Genomic DNA, 18,863 nt, shown 5'->3' with positions numbered 1-18,863 from the left:
AAATCAAAGCTGTATAGAACCGGGTAAGATGGAACAAAACATGATAAGGGAAATTAGGAAGCCTTCAAATGTGTAATTTTTTTTAATGAATGGCGTATTTCTTCATGCCCAACCGCCAACTATAGTTGTGTGTCTGTTCCACACATTCCTGAAGGTCAAAAGAAAAGCATCCCACACAGCTCAAGGGTACATGGGGTACAAGGTTTTTGAGTGGCAAACACAAAGCAGGCTATTCAGTTAAGAGTTTCACTTCCTCACAATTTAATCTATATCCCAAAGGAAGTTTAAACTGGACAGCTGCAAATACTGCTTTTAAATTTCATAATTTACAGAAAGTTTGATAGTCAAATGTTTTTCTCTTTTTTTCTCTCCACTTTGGAGGTATTATTTATTTATACATACATACATATACCGCCCATCTGGCTGGGTTTCCCTAGCCACTCTGGGTGGCTCCCAACAGAATACTGAAAACACAATAAAACATTGAACATTAAAAACTTCCCTAAACAGGGCTGCCTTCAGATGTCTTCTAAAAGTCAGATAGTTGTTTCTTTCCTTGACATCTGATGAGAGGGCGCCACTACCGATAAGGCCCTCTGCCTGGTATCAAAAGCTCTGGCTGTAGAGTCGCATTAAATCCAACAGAAGTAGGAAAAGACATTACAGAATGACAGCTCAGTTTCAACATTATCCATTATACCTGGTCAAGGAGAGAAGGCGCTGTAACTAAATCAACCTGTTTAATATTAACACGAATAAGCCTTGGGCTTGTGTACTCCCTATCTTCTCTAGTGCAGCCACAAGGAGTTCATTAGCCATTGCTTTCAACTGTGTTGTGTCCAAACCAAAATTCCTGGTTAAGCTTAACTATGGTCTATTGAAACAAATGGACATCATAAAACCCAGTTTGAAGTTGGCTTTCTTCTGTAAACTGCAGGACAAATGACATTTTGAGTTCAGTGAGTTAAAAATAAGGGGAAGCTTCTGTTTCTTTTGTGGAAGATAACTCACCTTGGATGATTCTACTTGGCTGGAAATAAGGGAAGCATGCAACTTAGCTTTTTGCCCCAATCAGGAAGCATCTCCCTGCTTTTTGCTCAAATCAAGAACCTCCATCTTTCTGCACCTCTATCTTTACTGTTTCACCTGGGCCTCCTTTCTCTTGCTGGAAAGACTCTGCACCTGAGAAAAGCATTATAGATTATATATGTACCTGTCCTTATAATCAATGGGACTTAAATCCATGTAATGTATGCAGGACCGGAGTGTCAATATAACTAAAACTACTTTAACTCTGCAAAACGTTCAGCAATACTGAAAAAAAAGTGTCCGGGTCACTGCCATCCTTATTCAAACATACCCATTTGACATGAGTGGCGCTGTGGTCTAAACCACTGAGCCTCTTGGGCTTGCTGATCGGAAGGTTGCAATTCGAATCCCTGTGACGGGGTGAGCTCATGTTGCTCTATCCCAGCTCCTGCCAACCTAGCAGTTCGAAAGCATGCCAGTGCAAGTAGATAAATAGGTACCAGTGCGGCAGGAAGATAAATGGCGTTTCCGTGCGCTCTGGCTTCCGTCACGGTGTCCCATTGCACCAGAAGCGGTTTAGTCATGCTGGCTCCATGACCTGGAAAGCTAGCTGTGGACAAATGCTGGCTCCCTCGGCCTGAAAGGGAGAAGAGCGCCGCAACCCCATAGTCGCCTTTGACTGGACTTCACTGTCCAGGCGTCCTTTAACTTTTTACCTAGTCATCACCTTTGTCCATGTTGCAAAAAAACATTGGGAGAGAAAGCACTCTTCAAACTGAGGGTGTCTCCACTGGACGAATGACGGGATGCTGCCTTGCCGCCAATCAACGAAGTCTCTGCTTCTTTGATTTCCATGGCTCTCTTATAAAGCTCAGCAGCCTTCTCAAAATCTCCTCCCTCATAGCTTTGCGGGGTTGGGGGTGGGGGGGTGGGAATGAAAGGAAACAAAGGAACAAAAAACATTCCATATTGCTATTCCAGAATATTTGCAGAATAGTAGTAGAACTGAAAAAAGTTACAGAATATTAACTCGTATTTCCCACTTTTCTGGAGATAAAAGCTCCCCCCCATCAAAATACACTACTTCTGTATCACATTAAAAATCTTCAAAGAAACTTTGCCAGGTACTTCTGAACTCTCCCTTCCCCCCTCCCCACAGCTTTTGCTCTGGTCCAAAGATCTGGTGTGTGAACCTAGGATTATTCAGTAAGCAAGTAGTGCACACATACACTTTTTAAAAATAACGAGGTAGGTTGGTTAGATGAAATGTTACCTAAGCACAGCCAAATTCTTTAATGTTTCTCCTACACGAGGATGCATACGCCCAAAGCTGTCTTCATAAATTTTCAGCGCGCGTTCGTAAAGAGGCAAGGCTTCAGAGTGTTTTTTCTAGAAGTATTGGGGCACAAAAGATAACAGGTATTGCCAAAGTGTTTGCTCAGATCTGTCCTGAGCTGAACACTTAAGTTACATTAAAATTTTACATAACAACTATTGGAAACCGTAAGATGTCTGAGCCTAGGAGAACAGCTTGCAACTACTCTCACATTCTGGCTTTGGTACGATAAAAATCTGAGAGCTGGAAGACAGGATTGGGTGCTGCAACTTTTATAAATTAAGCCAGGACACCAGGCCAAATAATTAAAACAGGCTGTGCAGGGCTTAACTTCTGAAGAAGGGAATAGCTATGCTCGTAAGTTGGCCTGAATGCAGACCGAGTCCAAAGGAATGAACACAATGTAAGCAATGAACACAAAATATTTCAGCCAGAGTTTGTTTGCCTGCCAAAAAAGAAAAAAACCTTTGAAGAAGTCATGAGTCTTCTTCAAAGATCACCAGCTATTACTCATAGAGCACTTGGATATCCTCATTTGCAAGCCAACCACAAAAAAACCCAGAAACTATGGTAGGCGAGGTTTGTGTAGGAGAATTTTCCAATGTATTTGCAAAGTGTCCCTTGGGATTTCCTGCCTATTCTGTCCTGCACAATAAAACAGATAAGAAAGGGTGCTCTGTGAAACTCCCAAAGGAACCATGTAAGTAAGGTCTTTGCTGGGGAGCATCCACAAAGCCACGGCACCTCCGCCTGATGCGAATTATGTCAAGTAGAACACACACATCCCTCCCTGTGAACTAACTTGAGTGGCAGTTGGGTAGGAGGATGAAGGAAAACATTGAGGGGGAAAATAACTCTGCTGTTCCATATCCAAACTGCTGTGCGAGAGAGAGAGATATATCTTGCTGCATGCCAGAGGATTTGGGGAAGGGCAGGGATGTGTGGTAAGCGAGCCAACCTAACACCTGTGGGCTCCTGCTTATGGGTTTTTAATAGGTTCCATCATGCTCTGGGGGTTTGCTAGCAAGCAAGGACTTGTGCTACTGGAATGGGGATAGCCATTGGCAGCTGTGCTCAAAAAGTACTATACAGCTATACAAAAATGTGAACCGCCCTGAGATCTTACGATAATTCTATGCTTTGCCTCTGTATCTGCTTCCGATTAATGTTAAAATGCACATTTTCAGTCCTATTTAAAACCAGCATTTTATATTTACTTGATGAAGCTGCAATAGAGATTTTAATCTCGTGTTTTTCTCTCTCTTCTTATTGGCTACATTGAATTGTGGCGTGTGTTGTGCACATCATTCATTAACCATCCCCGATATTGTGTGTTAAGAAGTGTAAAAGGAGAGGGCAGGGAAAACTTACCATCTGACAGTAAAGAACTGCTAAGTTCACTAAAGCAGTGGCCACACTCGGGTGCTTTGGGCCAAAAGATTTCTGCCTGATTTCAACAGCCAACTCATACAGAGGAACAGCTTTGTCAAGCTTTCCCTAGGAAACAAAGCAAGCGTGAGCTTGAGAGGCAGGTCTCTATAGCCTTCTTTCCTTTTAGAAACTCAGCACATTCAATCTATGCTGTCATCAACCGTTGGTTGAAGTCAAATGAAAATGTCACTATTTGCAGGGCTGTACCACTGAGCCTAGGGCTTGCCGATCAGAAGGTCGGCAGTTCGAATCCCCGCAACAGGGTGAGCTCCCGTTGCTCAGTCCCAGCTCCTGCCAACCTAGCAGTTCAAAAGCACCCCAAAAAGTGCAAGTAGATAAATAGGTACCGCTCCGGCGGGAAGGGAAACGGCATTTCTGTGCGCTGCTCTGGTTCGCCAGAAGCAGCTTTGTCATGCTGGCCACATGACCCAGAAGCTGTACACTGACTCCCTCGGCCTATAGAGTGCCGCAACCCCAGAGTCGGACACGACTGGACCTAATGGTCAGGGGTCCCTTTAACTTTACCTTTACGATTACTCTGGACTTAAAATATTTGGCATAATTTATTCTGCTTCTGTTATTTCCACCGCACTGTCACCGCAAGCCACTGCATAAAGCCCCAAGCTAGGCAAGAGCTTCTGACACTTAAAACGAATACAGCATTCACACGTGTTTTGCTCTTACCATCTTCTTGTACAGCACAGCAAGGTGTTTCACTGTGTAAGCCAGAGATGCGTGGTCTGGGGCCAGCGCTTGCTTCCTGATGTTCAGCGCCCTTTCGTACAGCTCCTCTGCCTTGTCGTAGTTCTTCTTCTCGTTGCTGAGGGCTGCTAGATTATTCAAAGACTGGGCACAATCTGGGTGGTCAGGCCCGAGAACCCGCTCTCTCATTTCCAGGGAGCGTTTGAGGAAAAGCTCTGCTGTCCTAGAAGCATATCCATATTTTAAGGGAAACCATTAATCTGCTGCAGCGAGACTAAAAACGCAGAGCTGTAAGTGATTTAGTCAATGCGTCCATCAATAGGCAGGGAGTGGTTATCTCATACTTGCAGAACGGTTGTACATCCTTCATTTGCTGCAGGATGGTATAATTCTACTCCAAAGCCAGTTATGTTCCACTGCTGATGAAGAATCGTGACCCTTCAGTATACTGTGCATTACTGCTAGGAATTTGGCTTGCCTTGTCAACCCCTGACTTTTCCTTTCAAGAAGGAAAAAGGTTTCTGCCTAGACATGTTTGCAAGTGCTGGTTCATGTAAGACACATGAGGAATACCCACTGTCCTTAAAATGTACTTGCATATGCAAATGAAACAGATGGTCTAGGTAGCCAGGGACATAGCAAATCCCATAATTAAACCACCGCTTACCCCAGGACCTGTGATTGCTCAATGTTTGTTGTACCTGCCCTGATACACACCTGCTAATTTTATCAAATACTAAAGCAGAAAACTCAAAACCCCAATAAGGTAACAGACCCTGCCTTTAGGACCACATTCAACAGTCTTTCTCCTGATGGTCTTGAAGCCATCTGATATGTGCATAATGTAGGCCTTCTCTACGTAACGGACGCCATGAAAATTAGGGGTAGGGTTGAAATTAAGCATACACATTTAGAACACAATGCCTAACACAGGCTTCCTCAAACTCGGCCCTCCAGATGTTTTTGGCCTACAACTCCCATGATCCCTAGCTAGCAGGATCAGCGGTCAGGGATGATGGGAATTGTAGTCTCAAAACATATGGAGGGCTGAATTTGAGGAAGCCTGGCCTAACACATCTGGAAAATTAAGTAGAGAGGGATTGGGATCGTCCAGCAGGTTCTGGTCCCCTACCACACATGTCACCTGCATAAGGATAATGCTGGCTGCAAAATTATGCTTCGGTTCAAACTGATAAAAATCAAGTTGCCGTGTAACTTTGGGCCACTTTACACCTATCTACACCGGTTTCAAAGTCCATGTAGGTCAGAAGATACTTGCACATTGGAACTGCAAGTCCTTTTGGCCACTTCCTTCAAAAATGGCAGGAAATGCAGCAGTGACACATACCTGCAACCTGAGTTTGTATATTTGACGTTCCTTCTTCCACATGGAACGCAGGCTACAAAACTTGTATGGCATTGCTCGTGTCAGGAATAAGGGTACCCTCCCAGCCAGTTCTAAGATAAAGGAAGCCATGTAGGTTGTTACAGAATCACTACTTACTCAAGGTTATTTTGGAGGTAGTAGAGAACTCCGAGCTCGTTAAGCGTCCGAGCATTATCGGACGTATCTTTTCCCAAAGTGAGCTCTTCTAGCTGCAGGGCTCGTTGCCGAAGAAGAGCAAATCCATACTAAAAAGGAGATTAAGAAACTTACTGCCTTGACCTTCTATATTTTAAGCCTTAAAATAGCAATATCCACATAACAAAGGAATAAAACATTTACCAGGCTTCCTTTGCGTCTCACAGCTTTTTGTTGAATTTTTAAGGATTTTTTCCTTAGGTGTTCAGCTTGTTCATATCTAAAATGAATAAAACCAATTACTATTTTGTTTGACTAACTTACTAAGAGTTCAACAGTGCTTTTAACAGGGGAATATAACCCTTTTTTCTCACTGGGCTAGTGGGAGATCTTGACTTCTTGGGCTGCAATTTTATGACAAAGTATTGTCAGGATTTGTTTTAGTAATGACCTACATATGGAGGACGACACAGTAGCCGCCACCACCTATAAAAAGCCACCAGTGACCTGGGTTTCTGTATAAACAGAAGCACATTTCCTCTTTTCATTCCACTTGCTGCATGGATTAAATAAATTAGGCACAGTTGCAGGTGCCCAGGTGAGATGTGGCACCTGGGTGTAATTCGACCACATGTATCCCATTAACGTGAGCATAAATATCAAAACTGGCCCATGGATGGAAGCAAGCATATGTGAAGCCGAACAAAAACAATTCCTTAAAACGTGATTTCAAAAGACCCACAAAATCAGTTGGTACAGATGACCGAAAAGAAGAAGGCTGCTAGGCAATTTAACAGTACTCTCTGCCTCACACCAATCCACTATCCCACTCCTCTATAATTTTCCGGGAGACACAAAATAATGCTGAACACCAAAGCATCATTAGGATACATCCCTTGCCATACCAGTCCGCCTAAAGAGAGGGAGCCTCTCTCCCCAGCCTAAAAGCTTCCACGGCCTCCTTCCCAAACTACCCTTCCGATGTCCCAAAAACCAAATTTCTTTGCCCCATAGGTTTTGCCGCTCAGTTGCCACTCTGCAGCAACATCTTAGGGAGGAGAAAAAGAGAGAGATATGAAGGAGAAAAGTGGCTGTGCTTACTTGTTCTGTTTCTGATACAACATTGCGAGAGCATCAAGTTCACGAGCAACCCTGAGATGTTCGGTCCCGTAAGCATTTTCGGAGATTTCCAGAGCCTGCTTATACAACTGTTCAGCATTACCAAACTTCTTCCATTGCACATAAACGCCGGCTAACTGATGGAGTGACTGGGCAACTCTGGGGTGGTCTGGATCAAGGGCAGTCTCCCGAATCTCCAGCGAGCGCTGCAAAGGAGCAATGGCCTATAAAAGAATATATTATTTTTTATTTTTAAAAAAATTGGGTAGTGGGGGCGCTCAGGAAATTCTATTAAAAGCTCTCCACCTTTCCACCTGTCATTTCCTAGTGGTGCTGCAATAAAACTGCCAGCACATTTGCAAAGTTAAGCAGGGTCCGGTACGGATTCAAACTGGATGGGAGACCACGTGTTGAGATACCTGCATTGTAGTGGGATTGATGGGATGGTGCTCAGGCTCCCTTCCAACGCTATGATTCTATGACCCTGAAAACTCTCCACTAGGTGAATCAAACTGTTTGTTTGACTCCATATAAAAAGGTAGTTCCATACATTGTGAAGGAGGAAATAAAACACTGCTTTCTCTGGGTGTTGGGAGCTGCCGTGTACACCTTATACAGGTTTTTCCAATCACTTTCCACAGCTATGATAAAGCTTTTTTTTTTAAAAAAAGCAAAATTAACGAACCTTTTGAATGAAAACTACATACCCGTGGTGAGACACTGTGGGACATAAGATTTTTATTTGCTCTTTTGCCCAGCAAATGCACTTACCTGACTGAGAAGACCTAGGTCTTTAAGAAATCGCCCCAGAGTCTCATAAAGATCAGCCAGAGAGATCATACTTTCTTCCCCCTCACAGCTTTGCTCGTAAAGTTTAAGGGAGCTAAAATACTCTGCCGCCATGGAGCTCTTATCTTTCCCAAGAAGCTGCCAGTAACTCAGTAGTTCTGCAAAATGGCCCCTGTAAGCAAAGAAATATGATGCAGGACAAGTTCCAAGGAGTAAATTCTAAACACATTTAATAAAGGTTCTGGCCCCGTAAATACATTTAGTGGACACCTTTGTAACTCCTTATGTTCATCACACTGTGTCTAAAACAGCCAAAGCAGTCCATCATTGTCTGGGGGAATCTCCCAAGGGCTGTTCATCCCCCCCAAAATGAGCAGCGCATTACAGTCATACCTCATGTTACGTTTGCTTCATGTTACCTTTTTCAGGTTGCGTCGCACGGCGACCCGGAAGTCCCGGAAAGGGTTACTTCAGGGTTTTGCCACTCGTGCATGCGCAGTAGTGCTAAATCGTGCTTCGCGCATGTGCACAAGTGCTAAATCGAGCCGCGCACCTGCGCAGATACGGCACTTCAGGTTACGGGCTTTTCACGTTGTGAACGGGCCTCTGGAACGGATCCCGTTTGCAACCAGAGGTACCACTGTACTACCCCACATGGGGGAAATCAAGCTCTTAATAACAATATCCAATTTAATCCTCCTCCTCTAGTTAGGAACGTATGAAGCTACATCACGGTGAGCACTGAACTGATAGGAGGGCTCCTGAGTCTCTCTTTGTTATGAGCTTCTAGGTGAGCCAATTATCCGAAATGTGTGGAAGTTTTGGGAGAGGTCTCTAGGGCAGCACAATGACACACTCCCCCCCCCATCAGTGTAAGTGCCAACTCTTTCGCAAGTATACATATGGGGTCTCCCCTTGGTGCTTAATTCAACTACCTCTAAAACTGTTTAAAAAGAGCTGCACCATTTAAGTATATTAAATTATAAACATGTATGGCCAAAAGGAGCTATCTAGCCTAGCGCTATCCGCTCCCACTGAAAGTAGCTCTCCAAGGCCAGGTCTTCCCCAGATCTACTACCAGAGAGTCTTCTCAACTCTATAAGGTTTCTGAACTCTTCCTTCCTTACCCAAGGCTCATTCCCACCTACAGCTCAGCATGATGAATCAACGCAGCCATTGGTTCTGCCTTATTGGTCAGCACCACGCAAGCCGAGGCAAAACACTCTTTAGTTCTGTCCCCCGAATTCCGACTACCACAATATTTTGCAGAGTCTTCCCTCTAACTATGCATATCAGATTCTCTTTCATTCTCCCCAGTCCCGACACAACGGCAACACAGGTCCTGGCAGCTCACTCTCTTTTGAACCCAGGGCTCCCTTGCACAAGCCAAAAAATATGGGGGAAATAAGGCGCAAAAAGAAAATCTAACCAAAGCCTCTGTTGCTATTCACACCGAGGAAGGGGAATGAAGAACTCTTGAGCAGCTGGGGTGCTGAATTAGATACTCATGTTATTCGATATTTCTATCTGGAATGAGTGTGTCTGTATGTATTTCTAGGACTGTGTGCTTATTTAGAAATGACACACAGTAAGAACCTGCAAACCAAGGCATAGTAACATTCTTCTTACCTTTTATAAAGGTTCTGGGACACAAAGAGATTCAGCAGGCACTTCTGCAACTTTTGCCTTTCCCCTTGCTGCTGGAACAACCAGGGGAGTTCATCTGCACTCCTCCAAGTCACTCTCTCTTCGCTGATGGGAGAACAGAAAGCAAATCACCGGGGTTGATAACACAGTCATCCACATTGGGCAATATTACAACACATCATCTGCAAAACGCCTTATCTGCATAGCGTCTATCTAATGTATTGGGTTAGTCAGAGCAGACCCACTGAAATTAATAGACATGCCTAACTTTGGTCTATTACTTTCAATAGGTCTCCCCTGAGTAGAACTTAAATAGATAAAAACACATTGTTCCAATTTATATCCTGCCTTTCTAAAAACAACAACAACAACAACAACAGTGCACAAAGCAGCTAAACAAAGGATATATATTTTAAAAAACCATTAAAACATATTTAACATAAGATGAAAAAAGCAGATAAAACCACTGCCAGATGAATCACAAAAATCTTGCCCTGGTCCCAAGTTAACGCTTTGCCTAAATCCATCCATTGAGTCTACAGCAGAAGTGAAATCTGAGATGAAGACTTCCTGGTCTACAGTTCAGACTTTTAGCCACTGAGTTATAAAAACCCATCTGTTAACTATAGGAAATACTGGATTATTTGTTTCTCTAAATTCCTGAAAAGTCTACCTTAGTTGCATGGTGAAGTAGTCTATGAGTTTTTCTCTGAAAGTAGCAAAAACATTCTGACCTTCTTCCATGTATTGCAGCTTGACAGTTTCCCAAGCCTAAAAAAACACACACATACAAAACACACAAAGACAATGGTTGCATTGTATAAATTGCAAGCACAATTCTACGCATATCTTTTCAGAAGTAAGCCCCACGAAGTCCAATTAGACCTACTCCCAGGTAAGGGTGTGTTACAATGCAATCCTATGCATGTTACTCAGAAATAAGTCACTAGTACGTACAATGGGGTTCGGTTAATAAAATAGGTTTAGGAATGCAGCATTAATCTCTCAGATTAGTAAATTATGAATTGATGATTTCGAGGTCTCATCAGAGAAAGCAATGAAGAAAAACCAAGGCTGGTACATTGCATAGCTTAATTGCTTAATATAAGGCTGGTAAGGCAAGGAAATCCAAAAATCTGGAATGTATTTTACATTAAGAACATAATTCTTCTTGCCTGGGGGCATGTCTGTGTGCAAGGGGGGGGGGGAGAAAAATTCCCATCAGGACTGGAACAATTAATTTCTCTCCTTGAGCACAAATGTCACGATGCACGAAACAGAATGGACCTTAAAAGATTCTTTTCGTAGAAAATATTTGAAAGCGCAAGGGAGAGGAGTGATATACATACAGGCGAAACTTGAAAAATTAGAATATCGTGGAAAAGTCCATTTATGTAAGCAATTGTTTTCATTAGCTACTGGAGTTTAATATATGAGATAGACTCGTGACATGCAAAGTGAGATATGTCAAGCCTTTGTTTGTTGTAATTGTGATGATTATGGCGTGCAGCTGACGAAAACCCCAAAGTTGAGATTGTTAATTTGGGGTTCTCATCAGCTGTACACCATAATCATCACAATTATAACAAATAAAGGCTTGACATATCTCACTTTGCATGTCATGAGTCCATCTCATATATTAGTTTCACCTTTTGAATTACTGAAAGAATTGAAAGAAAAGTTGAATTACTGAAAGAAATGAACCTTTCCACGATATTCTAATTTTTCGAGTTTCACTTGTATATTCTTTCATTTTGCGTTCTATAAGAAGCTGGCAGGTGTCAGATACCTTTTGCAAGAGCATCTTACCTGAAGGTGTCGGAACTTTAACAAGCCACAGCCGTATGTCAAGAAGCACATCTTGTGCAAACTGTAAACTAACGAGGCCAGCACTTCCCATGACAGCGCAGGACATAGTTCCATCAGTTCTGATTCGCTGACTCCATTGTGACTAACACTGATGAGGCAAAGTATCTACAGCGCAAGCATACAAATAATTTTAATAAAAAAAAATCTATCGTGCACTGCTTTCGGAGTCTGCCGTGTGACCGGTAATAAATAATACAGCACAGCAGCAAAACAAAACCAGTAGATGCTTCAGGGTCAAGCTAAAAAAATATTGAAACAATTAACGTAATAATAAGCATTAGCATTGAATCTAGACGATGGACAGCTCTCCAGGCAATTCGGTCTACATTCTTTTAAAAGGGGGGGGGGGTGGAGTTCCCACAACAAAAAGTAACCTCACAAAAATCTCAGCACCGAGATTTAAATGTGCCTAAACAATAAAAGCTTTCAGAATGCTTGGCAGACATACAAGATTTTAGATCTAAGGGATTTTGATCTTAGCTCTTTCAGAAGAGTTGAAAGATGAAAACATGACTGCAAACTTATCAATTACTGCTTTTGAAAACTTGCTACAACATAAATTATGTTTGCTGCAAATCTTTCACCTTATTAGTGTAAATTAAATAGATACTTTATCTTAAGAGACATAACAAAAGATTTTAGCCACCGCAGACCTACAAGAGAGCACTGAAAAGAGAACAGATTTATCTTGAAACAAGCACTGACTTTTAAAATGTCACACATCAGCCAGCATTTCCTATTTGCCAGACGAAATAAAACTCCATGATAAATCAAATTACATTGAATGTGCATTTGGTCATTGACTTTGGAACGGAAAGGTTTGCTTTTAGATAGTGAGCCTGAAGGCAGGGCCTTCTTGTAAAGCACTTAATTTTGTTTTAATGAAGCCTTGCTTGCATAACCTACTAAATTATAAAGCATGCATGTTGCTGTGCATGCGTCCATGTTCTGCAGAAACCGTATGTGCAGTACATGTCCTTGAAACCTGCTGAGGTGTGGGAAGGTCTACAAAAGTGAGGCCAACATTGCCATGTGGTAGAATGTGGCATCTTTTAACCCTCTGTGCTACAGACTACGGTACAATTGTTATAACCAACTGAACATGGTGGCAAAAGGTGGGAATCTAAATGTGGATTTTACCGTTTTGATTTGGGGCTATTGAGCTCACTATCAATCACCCTGTGCTTTTCATTTTACTAATGAAAAACTGTTCCTATGGAAGTACATACACATTCCCTCCCCCCCCAAAAAAAGAGAGCTTCTTTAGACTTTGTAACTTGCCTCTTTCATGAGGTTTTTGTCTTTTTCACTTTTCAAGGATTCTTCGACTGAATTCAGAACTAGCTTGTACAGCGACACTGTGTCTTGGCATTGCAAAAACTTCTGAAGGATTACGTCAATGTCTTCTGCACTTCCAGCACTGGGAAGGGGGAAGAGGAACCAAAGGATTTAAAAGGAAAGCACACATTTCACCTGAAACCGAGTATTTAAATTACTACAGAAAATGACTATTTATTATGGACTTCAGCCACTGCTGTGCCCAACTGGAAAAACATCTGCTGGTGTATTTGGTTGGGAGGGGGGCGAATCAAAATATCAGGCACAAAGCAAAAAGCCTTTGGGTTAAAAAAATAATAATCCTATAAAGTAAGAGTTTTAAGTTTTTTTAAAAGATTAAAGCTACTAGCACAAAAACACTTAAAGCAAGGCAGATATTTATTATATTCAAGCTGAGTCCTAAGTTAAGTATAACAAAAATAAGGATTGTTCGTAAACATCTGTGCGATGAATGTTTTATGGTGTGATTCTTGCTGCTGACACTTGTCAAGAATTACAACCGCTTCTTTGCTTGTTTTTCTTTGCAGATTTTAATTCTCCATCTGGACAACTCATTGTCACCCAACCACCAATCCCCTGGCTCCAGTCTTCTTCCCTTGGGGATGTTCCCCAGCTGGTGTCTCTCTCTCTCCCCCCCCCCATTCCTCTGCTTCCAGCCAGTCCATGACACAAGGTACAAACCAGGGGCTGCAATTTCCAACAAACACATCGGGTTTTTTAACAAGCCAAATTCAAACCATTTGAATGTGAAGCCGGTTTGTTTAACTAACCAAAGTTGGTTTTAACCAATGATCTCTGGGTGCACATGCAACAAGCCAGGATTTGTGGAAAGTGAAATTAGACTTTGCCCAAGTTTAATGGAAGGAGGAGAAGGATGTAAGACATCATGAACCCACGGTAGCTCCTTTGTCCTTGCGCTAAACCATGGTTTTAGTTTACATTCTAAATCAGGTCTTAGTTTAAACTAGGCAGAGTTCCCTCCAGTTCATATGTCATGATAAACTATGGTTAGTTTTAAACAGGAAGTGGATGTTTCAAAACTCCTGTTTTGCAGCTGCACTTAAGAAGAAAGAAGATGGGGACAACCAAGTCTGAGCCTTGTTCCTTAAAATTTATTGTTTGTTAAATTTTATATTTATTAAATTTATATTCCTCTGGGGAAGACCTCTGCAAAGGATCTTAAAGCCCAGGTCAGTTCATATGCAATCTCTAAAACAAGATTGTATAATTATATCTGAATCAGGCCACTGTGAAATCTAGATCCCACTAAAAACAGTGATGAAGCCCCATTGAATTTAGTGGATCTGGGTTCCAAAAACACAGCTTTTACCTTTTAATCCACAGTATTTGGTTACAGAACACATGCGAAGCATTACAGTTTCCGTATTTCTTTCAACATACCCAGCCATCATTCTGCCCAAGAGAGTGACATACAGGGCATTGCAAGTTGTGGCAGAATGACCATGTTTCTCAAGCTTCTTCTCCTAGAGTAGGTTTGAACACAAAATGTTAAGTATTCTATGAAGATCTGAAAATTCTGCACAAATATACAGGCTGAAGGAGAGCACAAGAACAGCAACACATTGTGGGTAGTATACAAAATATACTCAGGCAGTGCAACATAAATTATATGACTTTTTTTTAAAGCAATGTAACCACATTACTGTATCAATCGCCATCATTCTAGATGACGACCTTTTTTGCAATGGGGAAAAGATAAAGAACAGGACAAACTAGAGAGTAGCTTGCTGAGCTTCTTTTTGTTATATTGTCTACAAACTGTCACACTCATAGAAATGTTTACTCACAGGAATCTCATTCCGCAATCTTTTTTTACTGTTTTAGTTTGAAGAATGCAGTGATTCAATTCAGACATTGTGTCAAACCGTGGTTTGCACTAATAGTTTAGAACCCAAACCATGTTTCTTTTCAAGCCATACCAGCAAACCATGGTTCACAGTAACTTGCTTACATTTTTCTCCATCTGCTAAATACCCTGATTTTTAAAGTGTCGTGGCCTCTTGAGGTACAACAATTACTATAACTAGGTTTTTGTCAAAATTACTCTGGCTATAGCCCAGGCCATGGTGTGCAAAAACCACTATAAACTATAGTTTCTGGTTTGCTGCCTGATCACAAACCATGGCCTGCCAATTCAGACATACCAAACCATAGTTTAGTTGCCTTTCATTTGATGAGATATTTGGGTTGAGCTAATGGCGGCTTAAGTGAAGGTGAAAAATTCTGCTCTTTTTGGCTAATAGATATGTAGATGATCAGAATTCTCTCTCCTTGTTCATTTATCTAACACTACAAAAGACAAAGCTTTGTGAAGTGGGGGCTGGTGTGGTTCAGTGGTTACTCTGTTGGAACTGGAAGACCAAGGTTCAAATAGCCACCGGGTGACCTTAGGCTAGTCAAGCTCAGTTAAGTCAACCCCGCATGGTTATTAAGAAGACAAAATGGGTGGGATCCTTGGAGAAAAAGCAGGGGGAAAATGCAAGCACACAATTATATGCAGATAACCTAATAATTCCAAAGGGATTTTATGCATGATGGATCGAGCCGTTTAAGTGAAGTGCAGTTATTGGTTTTCCACATTTTACAGCGTTTTGCTTCATTTTAACAAAGAATTTGGTTACACAGGTAGAGCTTTAGGAGCTTTCTTCTTGAGTCAAGGACTCTCACTATGACAGTAGATAACATCTCCCAGGCTAAAGCATTCACACATATATAAAGAATCAATCAATACCTGTTCTTTTGTCAGTTTCAGGTCAGCACAGCGGCATTCTTCATTAATGAGAGATTTCACATCCTTCACATTTAATGGATCGAGATGAAGGGTTGGCCACAACCTTTCAGTGAGAGAGTGGGAAATCACTTCCTTAGCTGGTAATGCAGCATTTGTAAAGAATAGATTCAAGTACCAGAACACCATTTAAAAAAATAAATCTTATTTCTTTTTTTTTTATTATCCACAATTTGAAGCTTTTACTTTTGAGCTCTGGATGACAAGATAGTTTTGATCTACGCAGTCTGACTATATCAACTGCAAGTCCCTACATGCACACACCCGAGATTAGTGCACAGGAGATAACAAAAAGCCATAAATAGAGAGGAGGCTTGCCATTCTCTTCTTAGAGGGAACACAGAGAAGAGAATGAACTGAACACTTCTTTACTCCTCAGTACGTTCCAGTCATTATCAGCCTTGCTGCACAAAGACCTAATGTGGGTGAAAGACCTTTCCCGGCATTAGATGATCATGCAGCACAATCACAGTGGCTGTTCATTTGTTGCACAGGATCTGGAAGGGTGCCACGTTTTCCCAGCTGTATAACTTTTCTGGGACAACCTTCTTCCTCCAGGTTATGTGGCAGCTGCGTCTTGCAGTGCTACAGTGAATGTGGCAGCACAAATGCTGTTGCACATACTACATCGTGCCCAAATGACCATTGATGATAGGCACCACCTTCCTAAGCGGCCCACACATTTTATGGACTCATTCCACCATCACCACCACTGAGACTTTTAAATTGTTGTTATTGAGTGTGCATTACTTACTGCCATGGAAGTGCTTGCAGCTACCTTAAGACTGGAGGCACAGTTCAACTGTATGTCCAGGGAGACTGTCTACCAGCTCCATCTCGTATGATGGCTGAGACCCTACTTGCCTGCGGACTGTCTCGCCAGAGTGGTCCATGCTCTGGTTATCTCCCACTTGGATTACTGCAATGCACTCTACGTGGGGCTACCTTTGAAGGTGACTTGGAAACTACAACTAATACAGAAGGCGGCAGCTGGAGACCAGTGACTGGGAGCTGCCGACGGGACCCAGGGTTCGCAAATCCCCGCTCAGCCTTTGAAGGTGACCCAGAAACTAAGATTAAGAATGTGGCAGGTAGATTGGGAACGGCTGCCGAGACCATATAATATCGGTCCCAAAGGATCTGCATTGGCTCCCTGTAAGTTTCTAAGCACAATTCAAGGCATTGGTGCTGACCTTTAAAGTCCTAAATGACTTTGGCCCTGTATACCTAAAGGAGCGTCTTCACCCCCATCGTTCAACCCAGACACAGAGGTCCAGCTCCAAGGGCCTTCTAGCAGTTCCCTCACTGCGAGAAGTGAAGTTTCAGGGAACCAGGCACAGGGCCTTCTCGGTAGTGGCACCCACTCTGTAGAACATGCTCCCATCAGATGTCAATGAGATAAACAACTACCTGACTTTTAGAAGACACCTGAAGGCAGCCCTGTACAGAGAGGTTTTTTAATGTTTGAGGGGGTTTTGTGTTTAAATAGGTTGTTGGGAGTTACCCAGAGTGGCTGGGGCAACCCAGTCAGATGGGTGGTATATAATAATAAAACCATCATCAAAAGAAAAGCAGTCAGGTTGCTTCCTGCTTCTAGTACTGCTCTGTTGCTGGAAAAATTGAGAAATGGAAATGTCCAGATTAAGTCTGCCAATTCTATGCACACTTTCCTAAAAGTAAGACACACTGAACACAACAAAATAAAATTTAGCTTTCCAGTTCCCAGGTCTATCAATGATGTTCCAGATTAAGACTGCCAATTCTATGCATACTTACTTTCCTAAAAGTAAGACACACTGAACACAACAAAAGAAAATTTAGCTTTCCAGTTCCCAGGTCTATCAATGATGTTCCAGATTAAGACTGCCAATTCTATGCATACTTACTTTCCTAAAAGTAAGACACACTGAACACAACAAAAGAAAATTTAGCTTTGCAGTTCCCAGGTCTATCAATGATTCATAATTCAGGCTTGGGTGCATAGGGGTTCCTGTTTGAATGCAGTTCTATGTGGGGATGACATTGCATATCAAAAGCTTTGAGGCAAGGATGAATCACAACCTAGCCTTCTTCCCCCATGAGACAGCTTTAAAATGCATGACATTTTTTTATATGAGAGCAAGTAAACAAGCTGCCTGTCACCTGCACTCTGAAGTGCTAGATTCCCAGGACCACAAGCCTTTTTCTGAATCATCTCCTAGGCTTCTTTCAGCTCAGTTAATCCCTCCCTCCCTCCCCCAGCAGGAAAATGCAATGTGGATCCCCCTACATCTCTCTCTTGCCCCATTCCTTACTGTATGTTGGGAAAGGGTGTCATTCTGCAAGCGCCGTTTGAGCATCAAGTTTGTGACTGAAGAGGCTCTTGCAGAATACCATTTGTTGACAACTTAAAGGCACCTCCTGACTCCTGCCAACTGAACAGTTTAAACAGATTGCTTTTGAGCATCTCCGGAACAAACTTACCTCCATGCTGGGGGACAGGTTTCAACATTCACAGACACTACGACTCTCACATTCACTGGCAGGGGGTCAATCAGCCATTTCATATGCTTTTCAGCTTGCTGAGAAACAAAGAGTTGAATTCAAACTCATAAACACTCTGAATATAACACAGATTTCACCCCACCACAGGACAACTGTTACACCCCTGTTTTTTCCCTTTCAGCAGTCCCCATAAGTCACAAATGCACAGATTTCCTATAGCCTCCCACAGAAAAATGGCGCAGTGCCGGATTTACATATAAGCTAAGCAAGCTATAGCTTAGGGCCCCACTCACTTGCGGGCCCCCCCCCAAAAAAAATTAAAGAGAGAAAAAACTGGATGTACATTTCCAAAACATAAGATAAAAAACAAATAAAATGAAACCTACATGCAGCAACAGTGTTTGGTGTTGTGTAGGCTCCTATTTGGCCAAACTGCGGGAGGCAGTGAAAGATAGGCGTGCCTGGCATGCTCTGGTCCATGGGGTCACGAAGAGTCGGACACGACTGAATGACTGAACAAGGCTCCTATGATGTAAGTAATGGGCCCTGTCTGCTAACCTTCTCCCTAAAATATCACTGGTTTGCTCATTTCTATATATAGGGTGCCTACATTCTGCATGGACTGGTTGCATTGCAACATGTGCAAATGGCTTTATATACCTCTTAGGTCCATAAATTACCATATAGCATATATTTAACACAAAAACAGTGACAATCTGTTGTCACTGTTAGACATATAAAGGACCCCATTACCTTCAGTAGCTTAGGGCCTCATCAAACCTAAATCC

General features: G+C 42.3%; 1 protein-coding gene across 1 annotated transcript in view; it reads right to left on the bottom strand.

Annotated features, from left to right (window-relative positions):
• Positions 1-578: 578 nt before the first annotated feature.
• NPHP3 (nephrocystin 3) overlaps positions 579-18,863 on the bottom strand; it is a 36,276-nt gene continuing 17,991 nt past the window's right edge. The window contains exons 13-28 of the mRNA XM_033166187.1: positions 18,055-18,152; positions 15,535-15,637; positions 14,184-14,266; positions 12,726-12,864; positions 11,385-11,549; positions 10,249-10,346; positions 9,558-9,680; positions 7,911-8,100; positions 7,122-7,363; positions 6,225-6,300; positions 6,003-6,130; positions 4,481-4,721; positions 3,737-3,862; positions 2,303-2,418; positions 1,746-1,933; positions 579-1,182 (exon numbers count right to left, since the gene is read on the bottom strand). Of these exons, the coding sequence (XP_033022078.1) occupies positions 1,753-1,933; positions 2,303-2,418; positions 3,737-3,862; positions 4,481-4,721; positions 6,003-6,130; positions 6,225-6,300; positions 7,122-7,363; positions 7,911-8,100; positions 9,558-9,680; positions 10,249-10,346; positions 11,385-11,549; positions 12,726-12,864; positions 14,184-14,266; positions 15,535-15,637; positions 18,055-18,152 (2,109 nt within the window). The 3' untranslated portion in view covers positions 579-1,182; positions 1,746-1,752. The remainder of the gene's footprint in view (positions 1,183-1,745; positions 1,934-2,302; positions 2,419-3,736; positions 3,863-4,480; positions 4,722-6,002; positions 6,131-6,224; positions 6,301-7,121; positions 7,364-7,910; positions 8,101-9,557; positions 9,681-10,248; positions 10,347-11,384; positions 11,550-12,725; positions 12,865-14,183; positions 14,267-15,534; positions 15,638-18,054; positions 18,153-18,863) is intronic.

The sequence above is a fragment of the Lacerta agilis genome, chromosome 12 (assembly GCF_009819535.1).
Source record: "Lacerta agilis isolate rLacAgi1 chromosome 12, rLacAgi1.pri, whole genome shotgun sequence".
Classification (NCBI taxonomy): Eukaryota; Metazoa; Chordata; class Lepidosauria; order Squamata; family Lacertidae; genus Lacerta; species Lacerta agilis.
This window is presented reverse-complemented; position numbering and strand designations above follow the sequence as displayed.